Below are 18,516 nucleotides of genomic sequence, written 5' to 3'. Positions count from 1 at the left end.
ACAAAACGCAGTACATTTGGTGAATAGAAATATATCCTAAATACCACAATATTTTGTTGCTCAAATTCCCATAGTGGACACATTATTTGTACTTCTTTGGATGACAAACAAATTGAGTGTAATCCTATCAAATCTCCATCCTGAGCATTAATTATGGTAAGCCTGTGGGTCAACTGCCCAAAAGCCTTGTGATAACTGTAGTGTTTTCACTACAAACTTATCAAAATGGAGGAATAATAAGTCTTTGCTCTGCATTCTTGTAAAGTACATTTGACATGCAGTCCTTTCATTATTTTACAGTAAACAGTGCGGTTGTGCTCGTAAATCACTTTTTAATAGCTTTTTTTGTGTCTGCCTCTGAAAGCATTTTTATGGGCTTCGTCATTACGTCATTTGTAATAGTTCATGCAGTACATTATCAGCGGCTTGTCAGGTGACTCTCGGGGGCGGTTTTGACGGTGGGGTAGAGTTTCATCGTCCTGAGTGTGTTTTTATCATCCATTTGCGTCAGAACATTTAGCTTTAACATAAACGTTGTTTGAAGACCATTTGAAGCACTCGTGGTTTTCATGGATGTGAAGACGACTGACACGGTGATGAATAGGGAACCTGATCCACACCACCACTGGACCACACCTGTTTGGATCAAATGTTCGGCCACGTTCTCACTGACAGTCTTGCCCAAAAGTGTCACAATTATGCATTTCCAGCGTTGTTTTAGCCTGTTTGCAGTCTAAAATGTGCTCATATTTGCCTCAAATTACAGTAGTGGTGGGACAAAATACAGGGGCAGCCCAATACATTTGAATATCCATCCATCCATTTTCTGTACCGCTTCGGTTCACAAAATCCACGTATTGGTTTCATATCTCAGTTTTGTGGTCACAGGGTTCAGTTTGTTACACGTTGACTCTTAGGAAAATCAATTGTCTCGTATAGTTAAGTTAAAATTGAAACAATGAACGCAGGAAGTATGTTCACGTACAACATTATTATTATTGTTGTTGTATTATAATTAAATTATTTAAAGGGGGGCGTATTTTGCCAAACCAAAAATATTGTCTCTATGGTGCTTCAGTAAACATGTGCAATATGAATTAAAATCATCCACGCATTCCTGAGTTCCAGACGCTTTTCTGCCGAGAGGCCTGAAATCAGGCAATTTGAATTTCTCGAGCTTGTCTACGTCACTAGCGAAGATCTCTGCCTACCTCTCCGCTCCCGAGCCAGCGCTGTCAACATAACAAACGCATGCGCTCTCACAAGTGGGTCTCCTACACAGAGTCTTAGCCAAATATGGACGAAGCAGATACAAAACTTGGTCAAACGGAAGTAGCTGTCAGATGGGCCTTTTCTGGACACTCGTATGACAAAACCAAGGTGTTTTTTTAAAAAATGAAATTGACACTTTTATACTAAGGCCATGAAGGAGAGTCACTCTGTGGTCTAAATAGGCAAATAACTCTTTAATAATCAGAAATATTTGCAGTTCGATCTATGTCAGCGGTGTACAGTGACGGGTAGAATAATTAGATACTCTTCCATTGGATGGTGAAAGGTATGATCAGTCTGTCTCCCCACCTGTTGGAATTCATACAACTAATACATAAGACTGAATAAGTCGTGGCTCCCTGCAAATATATCAGCTTTGTGTTCAACTAACCAAGCCCAGATTTTATGTGGAAATGTGGAACAAAACAAGTCAACTAAACAAGCCCAGATTTGACACTAAGTACATTTGTGACTAAGTTGAGACAGGATTATTATTTCAGTATTCATACTTTTTATATTTTTGTTTGGTGGTTCACCGTAAAGGTTTTTCTAACTTAAAGTAGGTGCCGTGGCTCATCAAAGGTATACTGATGATAATAATACCTGAATGAGCTCAGCTCACGCCTAAAGTTTTCTCTATAATGTTGATCTTTATGTTATTAGCAGCATTGATATATATTTCCCGTCAGGTTTATAAATATTGGGACACGGACACAGTTCTTCTCTTTTTGGGTCCAAGCACCACCATAATGGATTTGAAATTAAACAAACCTGATGTGCTTTAACTGCAGACTTTCAGTTTTAATTTGAGGGTATTTTCATTCAAATCGGGTAAACGGTGTAGGAATTACAACAGTTTGTGTACATTATATGCCTCCCACTTTTTAAATGCTGGCTAGCTGCATGCCAGCATCGCGTAGCCTCGGGTGAAGCAAAGTTTCTGTGGTGATCAAAACACCTCAGTTATGAACATTTCGGTATCGTAGCTCATTTTCCTCCAATATATCAATTATCGTTAATATTATCGTTGTCATTGACGCAAGATCATGCTTACGCTAAGACATAGTTCTTATCCACAAATGCAACATCTTCAAAGACTCCATCTGCTAGCTGCCTAAATACGTCTTTAGTTTATAGCAAAGTAATGACATAATTCAGGTTTTTCTGTCATGGCTAAGCATGCTACGAATGCTAAGAGAGGCTCTATGTTTCCACTTGAGCACACCACCCGGGCCTCCTCATCTACGCCGGCCACATGTGTCTCATTATGTGCCGTAATGGCAGCGTGAGGTCATGATTGCAATAGTATGTGAAAGGTTTAAGAGGTCAGTGGTAAAATTCTAAACGTGAGACGTCTTGATTTAAAGCGGGAAATGCCAGTTCAGCGCTCATGTGGAAATTCTTTTAAATTGTATGAATGCTATACAGTCAGTGAGTGAGCTTTTTGTGTCGCAAGCTGTTCAATTGTCCAAGTGCAAAAACATCACCTGACACACTGCAAATTCAATTAAGTCTCCTCCTCGTTGTTGGTAAACACAGAAAATGACAAGTCGAAATGTGGGGGAAAAATGTAAGTCATGGCTTAAAACTACATCCAATGTTCTACACAAATGATGTGACAATATGTTTTGTGTTTAGTTAGCAAGCCTTCAACCTTGCAAAAATGTAAACAGTATTGGGATGAACCTAAACACAATATTTTAACATAATATCCTACATAAATGATAAATTAAGTAAGCATTTAACTTTTCTAGCCATCTAGATTTGTAACATCACTAATCCAAAAGAGTTATTCCAAAGTGAATGAAACCGTTACTTATCAAAGAATATGTGGGGAAAAAAACTACACATCAAATATTTTAAAATAATATTCTACACAAATGATGACGAATACTGTGTTTAGTTACCATCCAACCAATTGTAGCATTGTTAATCCAAAAATGTTTTTCCAAAATGAATTAAAAACAGTCATAGTTTATCAAAGAATATTTGGACAAAAGTATATTTAAATGTTCTACACAAATAACGATGAATTTGAATATACTTTGTGTTTATTTAGCATTCTTTTTGTACTCACAACTCAAAACATTCATCTCAAAGCATTTTCCCCATTGAAATGAATAGAAATGCCATTAATCTGTTCTTACCCCCCCCCCCCCCCCCCCAATATTTTTTTAACTGGTTTTTAATGAAAAATTGCACTTGATAGTATTGTTCTTTATAAAAAAAAAAACATAAAATGTAAAGAAATAAACACTTTGTGCATCATGATTAATTGTGCGGACTCCTTGTTTTGGGGGCCTTGACCACCAGGAGGCAGTATAATAGAGACAGACAGATATACATGGACATTCTCAACTACTTAGTCAGAAGTAATGTTATTCATTTTTCACATAGGATAAAGAATATGCCTGTGATTCTTATGTCTGTCTACGTGTTGCTGCACCATTTGTTTCAATATCCGTTGCTTGAAGGGTTTATAACACGGCGACATCAATGCTATACGTTAGCCCGTCTATGGTGTTTTGCATTCTGTGTTAGCGTTAAGCTGGTGGACATAAATGGTCTCTCTCTATTGCAGGTTTTCACCAATAGCGGGTGCGTCTGGCAAGAAATGATGGCATGAGTTCACCGTATTACACACATGCCAATCCTAGATGTTAACCAAGAGTGATCCTGTTTTAGTATTTTTTTTGGGGCAGGAAATGGATTTTAATAGGCTAATGTAAGCTCAGGACACCATTACAGCATCATGGCGGTGCTTCATTCCTTCCAGAAGGCCAATGGAAAACACCCCTGAGCCACGCCCATCTTTTATCCACTAACCAGCGTATTACAGCCTGGTATCCGTCATGGCCGCTTTTCTATTTTGGTCTATTTTGTGTGTTTGGCGGGAGGGCAGCGTAGCAGAGGGCGGTGTGAGGTCATGTCACCGCGGCAACTGTCAACCTACGACCCCCACTTCGCCCCTCCTTCTTTCATTGACATGGAAGCGGCGAGGCCCAGTTTCCACGGGGACGGGTGAAGCCCCAGAGGGAATGTGAGACGGCGTGCGGGGAAGAAAAGGGGGAGGCCAAACGAGTTTTTTGTTTTTGTTTTTGTAAGAACGCCGTAATCCAATATGGCTGCCTTTGTTTCGGCGCTAGTAGCGGCGTCAGGAGATGACTAAACGCCGCCAGGAGCGTTTTGGCTAGCGCTCATCGCCAAAAAGGAGGTTATAGTGGGTTAATGTGCCACAACGCTCGCTTTGATTCCCACGCTGGGGGTGTTGAGAGTTGCCGTTTTACTCCACCTGGCGGCCATTTTACACTTCCTTATACATTGTGCCGCATGGTGTCGCTACTTGACCCATATCATTCAGCAGTCGGCCAGTTTAGCTGTCATCACTACATTATACTTTTCTGACTCTAGATCTGTGCGATAGACACAATTTTATATTCCAATATAGGTAGCTTTATTCGTATTTTATTTATAACAATATATTCTGATAAATCCTTAAAATTACATTAATGGAATTTTTTTTGTCCTTTTCTATATTTGTTTATAAAATGCATATTTTAGACCACACCATTAAATGAATGAAAGATTAATAACAATAAAACACATCCAGTGGCCAGATAGAGCACACAATTAAATGAATAAAAGATTAATAATAATGACAAAACACATCCAGTGACCAAATATCATTCAAAATATCTGGTTGTACAAATTTTCAAGGAATGCAGTAAAGTGCAAATAATTAAATGATGATAATGATATAATGATATAAAAGATTGTACGATAGATTTCTTTGAAAAACCCAATAAAATACAAGTTACTACGCGGATATTGTTTCACGTTTTGAGCGTGGATACCAGCAGTTATGGGGTGTGTGGTGGTGGTGGTTTGACATAATTCTCCAAAGGAACTGAGGGCCGATTAATGTATTCCAGATTAGTTTTTGTTGTGCCAGACTTCCGGTTTAGTTCTGTGTTTTTCTTCCTAACAATGTGTAGTTTTGATACAAGTATGTTCAGTAAACTGTTCATTGATACTCCCTTTCTTCTGCACCACAGGTGCGTATTATAAATGGGTAGAAGGAAAATTCAGCTGTGTGAGTGCGATTTTGGCAGTGCCTATTGTACTCGAGTGTATTATACATGAGAAATTATTATTGTTGTATTTATTAGTATTATGCAAGCTGGCGGTTTTAAATGAATAAATAGCAAGAGGAGTGATCGCACTAATCATATAAAAATGTACACCCAGTGTACCGTGGACAATTACATTTTTATTTTTTTTTACTCTGCATTATTTCTAGTCATTCTGCTTATTTCTATTGTGCATGGTGGCGGTTATTCTAGCATAGTGTGATAGTTATTGGTTTGTCTTTCAGATCACGACCACCTCTGCTCTCCCTGCCTTGACTCTCCTACCCACCAACCTCTCCCGCCCCTCTCCTCCTCTTCCTCCTTCCCCCGCCCCCCTGGCCCACCGCCTTCTCCCACGGCTCCCTCCTCGACCTCCAAGATAGATTCCCTCAGGAGCAAGGTTGACCTGCTCAAGCTGCCGCTGGCCCTCTCAACCAAGTCTATCTCAGAGCGCAAGAGCCAGCTGGGCGGCGTCGGCAAGCCGTGCAGCACGGGCGGAGGAGGAGGAGGAAGCGGGGCTCGCAAAGCCCGCTCGCCGCCCACCAGAGACATGGACAACGAGTCGCAGTATTCGGGATACTCGTACAAGTCTTCCCACTCCCGGAGCTCCCGCAAGCACAGGTGGGGGTCGCACCGCACCTACATTTTGCCTTTCAAAAAGACAGCTTTATGGCTGTGTTCTGAATAATTGACTAATTTCCTAAATCTTCTGTAATAAACACTGAACAGTGTGTTTTACAAACAAAGCTTTATGTGCCTATCTGTGTTGTGATGTTGCTTTTTCTGTATCAGCGCTATGCATCATGGGGTACTGTATATTAATTTTGTAGTGAATAGCGGTGGTTCATTAATTTTCAAGATGCTTTCAGGGCACTATGTAGGGGATAACCAATACCCACTACAAATTCAAACAGCATTACAAAATGGCAAACTCACTATATAGTGTATCGGGAGTAATTCTGAACGCAGCCTTCCTGTGTTGTTCCCCGTGATGTCATCATCGAGTGGCCCACTTCATATCTGGCAGGGATCGGCGGGACCGCCATCGCTCCAAAAGCAGAGATGGCAGCAGCCGCGGAGACAAGTCGGTGACAATTCAGACGCCCGGAGAGCCGCTGCTGGATGCAGAATCCACTCGCGGAGATGACCGGGTGAGTGAACTCTCTGGTTTTCAGGTTGGCTACACATGGAACTGTTGTCTGTACAGGTAAGATCCAAATCTGATTAAAATTTTTCATGTTGCCAAGGTATGAAAAGTGTCCAAATATTGGATAGAGCCAGCTTCATGGGCCAAAAACTCATTTTCAAACCTTGACAGGCAACCCTCTGGTTTTCATGTTAGTTACACTTCAACTGTAAATGTTGTCCATCCAGGCAAGATCCAAATCTTATTTACATTGTTTAGTGACGCACTGAAATGAACATTATTGGCCGAAACGGAAAACCGAAAATGAGGAAGCAAGGCCGAAGACCATGACTGCACAGCTGCCAATCTATAGAAATTCACTTCCTGAACAATTTGTCTGAATTTCCATATTTGTAATATGATATTAACAATATGACTGTGGAACAGTTATTGCAGTATATTACGTAATAGAATAAAAAGCCTTCTGGATACTGTTCAATTGCACAACATAATCATTACTCAATAAATCATAATCATTAATAAATTATGGCTTCAGTGTACTTGTACAAATCTCTTCTGTTGCATGCTTTTTTTGAATTTCCCGCATCCACTATTGCTGCTGAAACGATGCATATTTCCCCCATTGTGGGTCTAATAAAGGCAAGGGTTCCTACGGTCGTGAAAAACCTGGAAAAGTTGTTAATTTCATTTTTTTATGTTTTCAGAAAATGGGGGAAAAAAAATATCTGGTAGCATAACCACTTTTCAGGGAAAGTACAAAGAATTAAAATAAACTCAACATAGTGCTTCAAGTAACATTCGAGGTATGTCTACCATTAAAAAGCATCCAGTAAAAGTGCTAAAAGATGAACTGTTTCAGAGGTTGAGTTTCAGGAACACAAGATTGTTAACTTGTTCTGGAAGCCTGACTGTGATGCCTCATTCGGACCATTAGAGTTACCATGTAAAATGAGTACGTAGATAAAAGACGGAGAAGAATATAGTGAAAATAGAAAAAAGAAAAACATGAAAGCCAGAATATAAGAAAAACATGAAAACCAAACATCTAACCCGAGACAAGCAGCTTGGTTACACCTTAAACTTGGAGAGGGTTGAGATCATTAATAGGCCCTTCTTATTGTCTGGCAGGATGACAACTGGGGCGAGACCACAACTGTGGTCACGGGGACGTCGGAGCACAGCATCTCCAACGAGGACCTGACGCGAGTCACCAAGGACCTGGAAGAGTCGACGCCTCTGGAGTGCAAGCGCTTCCTGGGCCCAGCACTGGGCGGCTGCCTGAGCTTTTTCGCGCTGGTGACGCCGCTGGCTTTCCTGGTGCTGCCGCAAGCGCTGTGGCGCGATGCCCTGGAGCCTTGCGGCACGCCCTGTGAGGGCCTCTATGTCTCGCTAGCCTTCAAGCTGCTAGTGCTGCTCATCTCTTCGTGGGCCCTGTTCCTCCGGCCGCCGCGCGCCACCCTGCCGCGCTTCTTCGTCTTCCGCTGCCTGCTCATGGTGCTGGTCTTCCTCTTCGTGGCGTCCTACTGGCTCTTCTATGGTGTGCGTGTGCTGGAGCCCCGTGAGCGTGACTACCGTGGCATCGTGGAGTATGCGGCCTCGCTGGTGGACGCGCTGCTCTTCATCCAGTACCTGGCGTTGGTCCTGCTGGAGGTGCGCCACCTGCAGCCCGCCTTCTGCCTCAAGGTGGTGCGCAGCACAGACGGGGCTAGTCGGTTCTATAACGTGGGCCACCTCAGGTTAGTGCCAAAACCTAGCCATACATTTTCTATAACCCTTATTCTCATTCTCTTGTGGGCATTAGTGGTAGCGCTCTGGATTATTTTATATTCTATCTGGCAGACAGAACTATGTGTGAGAGCATTGGTAGTCCCACAGGGTTCAATTTTAGGGCCGCTGCTCTTTTCTTTGTATTTGCCTTTGGGTTCCATCTTGAGAAAGCATGGAATTTCCTTCCTTTGCTATGCTGATAGTTAGATTTATGTACACTAAAGAAAAAAAGATGCAGTTTTCTTAAAACTGCTTTTATTATGTGTTGAAGACAAAGTTCGGATGGCCCTTGAATTTCTTTAATGGAAAGAAAACCGAAGTGATGGTGGTTGCAAGTCAATCGCAGGGCACATACAGACAAACAAGCATTCGCAGTCACATTCACACCTATGGAAAATTTCAATGAAGCGAACAGTACCAGGCGAAAACACACACACAGGAGGTCCTGAGCTAAAGTTCGAATCTTGAACCTATCAACTTTGAGGGAAACGTGCCACTAGTCCACTGTGCTGCCTAATTCAAAAATGTATATTGTAAATAATAATGCCCTCGCACAAGTTTTTCCATCCTGAACAGATACCTGGTCTAAGGTCAGCCGTTATCTTTTTTTTAAGACTCCTCCAAACCATTATCATCGTCAAAGCCAAAGGTTAAGCAGAGCTGCAGTGTTGTTGGATGCACAGATCAGCATTGACAACTGATAAGCAGCACATGAACAGACTACAGTATATGTAACGACACGTTAGCAGTCAGAATAGCCAATACACAGCTGGTAAAACCCGTATGAACATTACCAACATACAAAACGAAGAAAAGAAAGTGACAAAGCAGCTACCTTGTGTTCTAGTATCCAACGGGCAGCCGTGTGGGTGTTGGACCATTACTACAACGACTTTCCCGTCTACAATCCCGCCCTGGTCAACCTGCCCAAGTCCATTCTGTCCAAGAAGATGACAGGCTTCAAAGTCTACTCGTTGGATGGTAAAGATGGCCGCCTTTTAACGCAGAGTAAAAATCATACAAATGTCCTATATCGGAGCTGTAACGGAAGACCGGGCTTTACCTTTGACACAGAATCCAGCAAAAGTTGATAGATGACACAACTGAGATATTTATCCGGATATAACAATGTGTTGTTTGCTTTTCTGTGCTTTGTGTGTGAAAAATGTGAAACTTTCAAACATTTTTAAGCTTTTTTAAAAATATTTATTTACAATAACATTGCCCAGTGCTGGATGTTTTAGGCCACCAAAAAAATCTACAAAACAATTTTGCGTTGTACAGTTAGTAATATGGGTACATATGGACTAAAACAAAAAAAGTGCCTTAATGTAACGGACAATCGGTAGTTTTTAAAATGACCAAAAATGCGTTTTTTAAAAATAAAAGTCCAGCCCTAAATAACGCTTTCCCTCTGTATAGCTATGTTGTGTGTCAAATCTATATTTAATAATTACACAAAAACATTTGTGCAAAAAAATAAAACATAATTCCCCCACAGAAAATCCCGCCAACAATTCGACAGGCCAGTCGCGCGCCATGATCGCCGCAGCCGCCAGGAGGCGAGACAACTCCCACAACGAGTTCTACTACGAGGAGGCGGAGATGGACCGTAGGATCCGCAAGCGCAAGGCCAGGTAGAGAGACACCAACACAACCAACTTAGCTTGAGCTTGTATGTAGGGGGGGGGGCAATGGTTTAACTTGCATGAAGAATGTGTGCTTTGAAGTGGTCTGTTATATCCCCAGTCTACACTAGGGGGAGTCAACCCTCATTCCAAATACCTATATTTATATAAACTGCAAGTTGTCAAGTATCTTTTGTTAATTTTGTCAAATTTGATCACATACCATGGACAGATTCTTTGAAGTTTTTTAATGAATCCTTTTAAATAGGACTCAGACTCACTCTATAAATATCCATTCCCTATTCGTATTAACAGTAATGAATGACGAGCGAATCAGAACTGAATCGTTTCTCCTTGCACTACACCGAAATAATAGTCCAACAAATGAAAAATCTGCTTGCACATTTTGGGTGATGTGTTTTAGCTGCCGAATGTCCCTTAGGAATTGTTTTTATTTTTTTAATGAATTACTTTAACCGGGATCTGTCGTAGTACCAAAGGTAGAAGTTTTAGGTGTCGGCGCCCTAAATCCTTGCTGCCAACTGCCTACGTGCCTTGGAACAAGCTGCCGCCTTTCCATCTTGTCAGCTAGCTACTTAACCTGCTTAGCTACCCAGCTCTCGTAATCTTTCACGATGTGTTGAATAAAGCTTCTCAAATTCAATCTGATGTGTTAACCGGCTTTGTTTGTGGCACTCCATCAATATCCGTGCTGCTACTCGAAGCAGAGAAGCCCCTTCAGCAGAGAGCTTATTTGTTTTGATTTTTTTTAAAAATGATGTAGATCTTGGTGAAGCTACAAATGCATACATGTGCAAAGGCGATGGGCAGTAAGTCAAATTTTTTGTAGACTTGTGAGGCCGTTCTCGGAGCAGCCATGCAAGCCCAAGCCATGACATTACCTCCACCTTGCTTCATAAGCAGATCATTTCTTTCTCTATACTTTGGTCTTTCCATCCCTTTGGTAGAGGTTAATCTTGGTCTCATCAGTCCATAAAACTTTGTTCCGAAACTTTTATGGCTCATCTCTGTACTTTGCAAAATCCTATCTGGCTTTCCGATTCTTTTTGCATCTTGTATGGCCTGTATATTTCTTCTCTCGAAGTCTTCTTCGAACAGTGGATTGTGATACCTTCACCCCTGCCCTGTGGAGGTTGTCAGTGATGGCACGGACTGTTGTTTTGGGGTGTTTTTTTGCAGCGCTCATAATGTTTCTATCATCAACTGCTGTTGATACCCTTGGCCGACCTGTCCGATATCTGTTGCTCAGTAAAGGCCTCTCTATACTCCACGTGAACGACGAATTGGCCCGCGCAGCCCCTCTGCATCGCTTGACGCGCACACGGCAAAAATTGTTGCTGCGTGTATAATGCAGCAGAGATCATCTCTCGTGATTGGTCTGTTTTAGTCACATGCTGTGATGATGTAATCAGCGTTCCTCCCGCTTCCACATAGCACATACGCTGCTGCCTTCTCGATCGATTTTGCAGCATAATAAAATGTATCATCTGGTCATCTAGGTCCATTTGTTCTAGCAGACTCTTTTCCACGCTATTGTTGTTGCCAAAAACAACCACAATCTGATGTTTAAGCAATTAATCTAAAAGGCAACACCTGAGCAACTAAAAACAGTCACATGTTCTAGTACTTTTGCTCACTTGAAAAGTAGGTGGGTTCAAACAAAAGGTGCTCTGTCCTGAGTTGTTTAACACATCCCGATGTAAATACTATGGAATAAAAGCTGGAATTCTGAGCTTTTGTCTCATGTTCATCTTTTGATCGGGAACCCAAATGTCTTCACTATACGACAAAAAGAAAGGCATTGACCTCGCCGTTCCAATACCTTTCGAGGGGACTGTATATATATCCATCCATTTATTTCTACAGCTTATCCTCACAAGCTTTATGACAAAATGATATTCCAACTACAAGTCCCCAAAACGTTCCAGGCTGGTGGTAGCGGTAGAGGAGGCATTTACGCACATCAAGCGCCTCCACGAGGAGGAGGCGGCGTCGACCTCGTCCCCCAAGCACCCTCGGGAGGTGATGGACCCCCGTGAGGCGGCGCAGGCCATCTTCGCCCCCATGGCGCGGGCTATGCAGAAGTACCTGAGGACCACGCGACAGCAGGCCTTCCACAGCATGGAGAGCATCCTCACGCACCTGCAGTTCTGCATCACGCACAACATGACGCCCAAGGTCAGAAAAATACTCCTGTGCTGTCTGTATAATAGATAGACACATTATTCATCCTGTTGGGGAAATGCAGGTAAATAATAATAATAATTACAATAATCTCTGTGTCCACTAGACGTCATGACCACAACACACACACTTCCCTGCAAATACAAATGTTTTATTTTGAATGTTTATTATTTGTGAGAAACACTGATAAAATCATATACAATAGTATTTACTATTAATTTAAAAGTTATAACATTATTTTCATATTAACTTAGCTGGATAATATAATTTAAAAATATATACAGGCATAGTAATACTAAAGCTAATAACAGTATATTACTTGGAAAACTAAAATACATATTTGATTGACAGAAAACATTGATTTTATATTAAATACAAGTAAATATTTTCATAAAAAACATCTACCCTAATTTCTCGTGAATAATGCGGACCTGTGTATAATACGCACCCCATAAGTTGACCTAAAAATTTTGGGAAACCATTCTACCTATGTATAATGCATTTTTACAATGCATGATTTTGCTTCGATCCATATGATCAAAACATGAAGTATTATCTGTATTTTCTTAGTATTTTCAAAGAATTATTCTGAAGTTAAGCACTTCATTTGAACATGTAATACTTTTTATTTACCTGCTCTTATTTTTTAATTCAGAGCCCTCTTTTATTTAGTAAATGAGAAAACACACAGTTGTGCTCATATGTTCGATTACCCTGGCAGAATTTGTAAGATTGTGTACAGTTCTTTATTGAAAACATGAATGACCAGGTGAAACAGATTTAATTTTATTTTAATGGGATTCAAATTAAGCTGTCAAGCATTTCAGAAAAGCATTATCATTAACCAAAACATAACCATAAAGAAATTAATGATGGTTGTTGTTCAGTCATCAGTCGTATTTTAAAGAAAAAACAATATTTCACAAATTCTGCCTGAGTATGTAAACCTACGAGCACAACTGTGTATATATATGCAGTCTTCCGTACCTGTATCATATTGGAATGAAAGTGTAGGCTACACCTTTTTCATACAGTAACCTATAGTTGGCGGTGGCATACTAGAATGAAAGTCTACACCTTTTTCATAACCTCTCGGTGGTGGTGGTATGTTGGAATTAAAGTGTAGAGGTTTTTCATAACTTCTAGATGGCAGCATACAGCTATAAAATGTGAAAGTTGTTTTCATTTTCCCCCTATACCTATGTATAATGCACACTATTGACTTTTGACAATTTTCCGAGGAAGAAAATGCGCATTATACACGAGAAATTGCGGTAATATATTTGTAATGTATTTATTATACTAAAATTATTGTACTGTGTACATACAAGTATTTGCAAATATTAATATGGAAACATTAAATTGTATTGTGGGAAAAAATTACTTTATATATTCACATCAGATCAATATTGAGCTGTGGCTCGGTTGGTATTGTGGGTCATCCAGTGGCTAAAGGGCCACTGGCCCTTTGAAAGGTAGTTTGAATCCTGGCACCGAGTGTCCACGTCGAAGTGTCCTTGGTCAAGACCCTGAACCCTAATTTTAGCTCCCACTGGGCCTGGCGGCACCTTGCATGGCAGCAGCTGCCCATTGGTGTATGAACGTGTGTGAGTGGGTGAATGTGAGGCTTTGTAAAGCGCTTCCGGCACTGTGATGGTGTAGGTAAAGCGCTATATAAGTGCAGTCCATTTCCCATTTAAATATGAATAAAACATTTTTTTCATATTTAATTAAAAATTACTTCATGGAAAAAATGAAAATATGCAAAATCTCCTTCATTAACATAGAAAATAATAACAAAAAAAGTTTACATTTAAAAAAAACAATTAAATAAAACAAATTAATTTAAGTGTAATTTATTTGTCGGGGGAAAAAATCAAAATATACAAACATAAGCTATGATTAAATCAGATTATATAATTAATCAAACTAATAATGTATTTATATATCATACCTTGTGGTAAAACTATATGTGTAATTTATTATCGTTTATTAATTAAAATCTATTTATAACCCCAATTCCAATGAATTCCGCCGGCTTCTCTGGGCCCGAGCTCATCTAAGATGGACTGATGCAAAGTGGAAAAGTGTTCTGTGCTCCGACGAGTCCACATTTCAAATTGTTTTTGGAAATTGTGGACGTCGTGTCCTCCGGGCCAAAGAGGCAAAGGACCATCCTGACTGTTCAAAAGCCAGCATACCAGCTGTGATGGTATGGGGCTGTGTTCGTGCCAATGGCATGGGTAACTTACACATCTGTGACGGCACCATTAATGCTGAAAGGTGCATACAGGTTTTGGAGAAACATATGCTGCCATCCAAGCAACGTCTTTCTCATGGACGCCCCTGCTTATTTGAGCAAGACAATGCCAAACCATATTTTGCACGTGTTACAACAGCGTGGCTTCGTAGTAAAAGAGTGCGGGTACGAGACTGGCCTGCCTGCAGTCCAGACCTGTTTCCCATATAAAATGTGTGGCACATTATGAAGCGTAAAATACGACAACAGAGACCCCGGACTGTTGAACGGCTGAAGCTGTACATCAAGCAAGAATGGGAAAGAATTCCACCTACAAAGCTTCAACAATTAGTGTCCTCAATTCCCAAACGTTTATTGAATGTTGTTAAAAGAAAAGGTGATGTAACACAGTTGTAAGCATGACCCTGTCCCAGCTTTTTTGGAACGTGTTGCAGCCATAAAATTATACATGAATGATTATTTGCTAAAAACAATAAAGTTTATCAGTTTGAACATTAAATATCTTGTCTTTGTTGTGTATTCAATTAAATATAGGTTGAACATGATTTGCAAATCATTGTATTCTGTTTTTATTTGTTTAACACAACATCCCAATTAAATTGGAATAGGGGTTGTATATTAATTTTAAAACAATTATCCAAAATGTATATTGTTATATATCAGGTTGCTATGTAATTCTTAGATCGCTGCTGTCCCCACACTGTCCAGGCCTTCCTGGAGCGTTACCTGAGCCCAGGGCCCACCATGCAGTACCAGCAGCACAACGACAGGGGGCGCCAGTGGACGCTGGTGAGCGAGGAGCCAGTAACGTCGGCGCTGCGCCAAGGCCTGGTCTTCTCCGTGCGCCGCCTCGACTTCTCCCTGGTGGTCACTGTCACGCCGCTGCCCTTCCTGCGCCTCGGCGAGGAGTTCGTGGACCCCAAGAGCCACAAGTTCGTCATGCGGCTCCAGTCCGAGACGTCCGTTTGAAGGCCCGCGCTCTCCCCGAGAATGGGGGGAGAAAAAAAAAAACCTTCAATCAGCTCCTGATGCCTTGGACTCGTCTTTTCCGTGTTGGTGATGAAACATGCTGGGAAAAAAAGGCATATTTTTTTCTTTTTTTTAACAAAGGCGCCTTTTTTTGTTGTAACCACTTGAACTACGTGACCACCACCACGACTGCGATGCCACAACTTCTCGTCTCAAAAACTGTGACCGCAACACACCACCACTGCCTCCCCGCAGCTGGTTCCTGACCAATTTACACATTTTTTATTGTTTTTATAGTCTCGTACAAAGCAGGATTGAAAGCCGCACTGACAAAAAAGAGCAACAACAAAAAAACACATTAGCCTAATAGCATACTTGCCTAAGTCATTTTTTAAGGTTTTCGGAAAACAACAACAACAAACAAGACCAACAAATTTAACATGCAAGAAGAGTCCAGTTGCCTCGATTCAACCTTTTTCGGATTACCGTGACCTGGATGACCGAGAATCTACACAAAGAAAGAAATCTACACAAACTTTTTTCCGGTATTGATTTTGTGACAGTAAGTTAAAAATAACTTGTGCAATTATGCTGTTAGGCTAATGAAATAGCTTCATATATATATATATATATTTTTTTTTTAAAGACAAAAAATTTTAAGCGTACTAGAATGAAGTTGCATTTTTCGGGAGTAAAGTCATATTTTTGCAGATGAACAGTTCAAATTTTTTTTTCAAGAGCAAAGTGGTAATATTGTGAGATCGAAGTTGTATAAGCAACAATGTAGGCATACTAAATTTTTGAACGGACATGATTTTACCATATTAAGATTGACTTACCTTATTCTTGAAAAAAAAAAAAGTGATTTATTTTCATGTATTTGTTTTATCACAACAGTGACTTTGTTTTCTTAAAAAAAAAAAAAACTATTGATAAACTTGATTACTATACTCAAGATTGGGGTTAAAACCGTTGCCGCTGACAAATTCCTCCGTCGATTAACGCCCTGCTGAATTTCAACGGAAAACAAAGGGAAACCCGAATCCGCGATGGAGGTTTTTGATTGATAGCTGGAGGTGGGATTTTCAGAGTACTCAGTGGAGTTGGGATTTTCAGAGTACTCAGTGACAAGCCCACAGCGTCAGGAAGCTCAAAGAATGTCTCGATTCCTGACCATTTTGAAGCCTGATTTCACATACTTTTTTTGTTTTTTTGTTACTGCTATTTTTTTTTGTCCAGTCATTCATTGTCTGGCTTGTTAACTTGAATTTAAAATAAATTTTTTGAGCCTGTTTAGTGGCACTTTAAGCTTCTGACTTTTTTTTTTTTTTTTTTTTTTTTGAAAGATGTTTTCTTCCAAAAAAACAAAACAATTTTTTTCTTGAATATAGCTTCATCCTCATGGGATGGCAACTTTTTGAGGGTGCGGGGGACGAGAGTACATTATTGGAAAAGTCAGACATTTTGAAAAATGTGACATAATCCTTGAAAAATGTGACTTCATTCTTGAAAAATATGATTTTATTCTTGAAACTTACTCTTGATTTTTATTCCAACCCCCCCCCCCCCCCCCCCCCCCCCTTCAGTGCAGCCTTGATCCTCATTGGTACTCACAACAGAATGTAGCATCTTGTGGTCAAATAACACTTTTCTGATATATGAGAACACTTCTCTCTTTGTATGTTCATGTTTTTGGTTCACATCGACATTTCACTTTACACAAAAATGACACCTTAACACAAAAAAAAAATACTTAAAAAAAAAAAAAAAAGCAACATTTTGCTTCCAGTCCATATAGCTTTAACTACAGATGACAGCATAACACTCATTTAGTGCATTTCCTTCTTTTATTGGTCAACTCGTTTTTAATAGCTCATGTGCTTTTGAAAAAATGCATAGTTAAGCTAATTGTTCCTTTAAACTTCAAAATGCAGATTTTTATTTCGTAACAAACATATCACATTCTCATCCACCATGTCCGTACTTCAGTTTTGTGGATGTTTTAAGAGACTGCATATCAGAAAACCATGAACGCAACCTTAACGCCTTAACTGGCTCGAAGCTGTGCAAGTGTGTCCGGCACATTTCGAACAAAAACATCCAAACAGAACTTCTCACCAGAGTTCTTTAGGGCTCCAAAACATTACATTTTTCTAATAACTTGTCTTATCATTTCTTTAAAGGTGCCTAAATTATGATGCGATTATTATTTTTTTTTCCTGAATGTTTTTTTGCGAGTGGCGTGTAAAAAAAAACAAAATGATGGTAATAATGTAGATTTTTATTTTTTTTGTCTTTGTATTTTTTTTTAACTCTTGTTAGCGTTGTATAAAGTGTTGTTAGTATTTTTCCAACATTAAATATCTTAGTCTGTACAAAAGGTTGCCTGTGCCTTTTTTGTTGAAACGTCTTCATTCTCACACATTTTTTGCCTTGTAAAGACTTTTTCTCAAAAATATTATTTTTAAAGGTACAGTCCTTATCTGTCATTTAATTCTTGACTTTTTTTCTGGACAAAAATATGACTTGGGGAAAAAAGGGATCTGACTTTGCCTTCAAAAAAGTTTTTTCTCAAAAAACTGACTTCATTCTAATATTACCACTTGGGGAAAAAAAATATTTTTCTTTTCACCAAAAAAGAAATGGTATTTTCAAAAATAAGAATATCCTCAGAGTAAGACCTACTGTATTTTTCAAGGTAAAAATCAACCTCGATAAAAATCCCACTTAGTCTGCATAAAACTCGATTTTGTTTTTCAAAATCCTTTTTTTCTTAAAAACATTTTTTTGCTCAATAAAAATAACTACATCCCATAGCTTTTCTTTGAAAAAAAAATACTTCATTCTCTCATAACCACAATCTGACTATTCTCATGAGGTTACAACTTTTTTGTCAAAAAAAAAAAAAAGTTTGTTGAAAAGAAATACGATTTAAGACTTAATTCTCACACGATTACATCATTTTACTTGAAAACACAGTACAACTTAAAACGTTGAGTAGTTTTACTTTTTTAATATTGTATTATACAGCAGGTAGCACATTTTAATTTTTTTACAACCGAGAAACACTTTGTGTTCCGCTCCACTTGTATCGATAAACGCCGGGTTGATTGCTTTGGCTTTGTCTTTCCGGAATAA

The 18,516-nt window shown here is 39.7% G+C and overlaps 1 protein-coding gene across 2 annotated transcripts; it reads left to right on the top strand.

The window, feature by feature from the left end:
* Positions 1-5,651: 5,651 nt before the first annotated feature.
* On the top strand, positions 5,652-17,200 carry vangl2 (VANGL planar cell polarity protein 2). Of its 2 annotated transcripts, none has more exons than XM_061797096.1 (7): positions 5,652-6,023; positions 6,430-6,553; positions 7,678-8,285; positions 9,164-9,297; positions 9,818-9,953; positions 11,894-12,143; positions 15,118-17,200. In XM_061797096.1, the coding sequence occupies exons 1-7, from the start codon at positions 5,953-5,955 to the stop codon at positions 15,376-15,378; spliced, it is 1,584 nt and encodes a 527-aa protein (XP_061653080.1). In that variant the 5' UTR covers positions 5,652-5,952; the 3' UTR covers positions 15,379-17,200. The 2 variants fall into 2 exon arrangements, with proteins under 2 accessions (XP_061653080.1, XP_061653079.1); XM_061797095.1 differs by having other exon boundaries at positions 5,805-6,023; positions 15,092-15,284.
* The last annotated feature ends 1,316 nt before the right edge of the window (positions 17,201-18,516 follow it).

The sequence above is a fragment of the Phyllopteryx taeniolatus genome, chromosome 14, assembly GCF_024500385.1.
Source record: "Phyllopteryx taeniolatus isolate TA_2022b chromosome 14, UOR_Ptae_1.2, whole genome shotgun sequence".
Taxonomy (NCBI): domain Eukaryota; kingdom Metazoa; phylum Chordata; class Actinopteri; order Syngnathiformes; family Syngnathidae; genus Phyllopteryx; species Phyllopteryx taeniolatus.
This window is presented reverse-complemented; position numbering and strand designations above follow the sequence as displayed.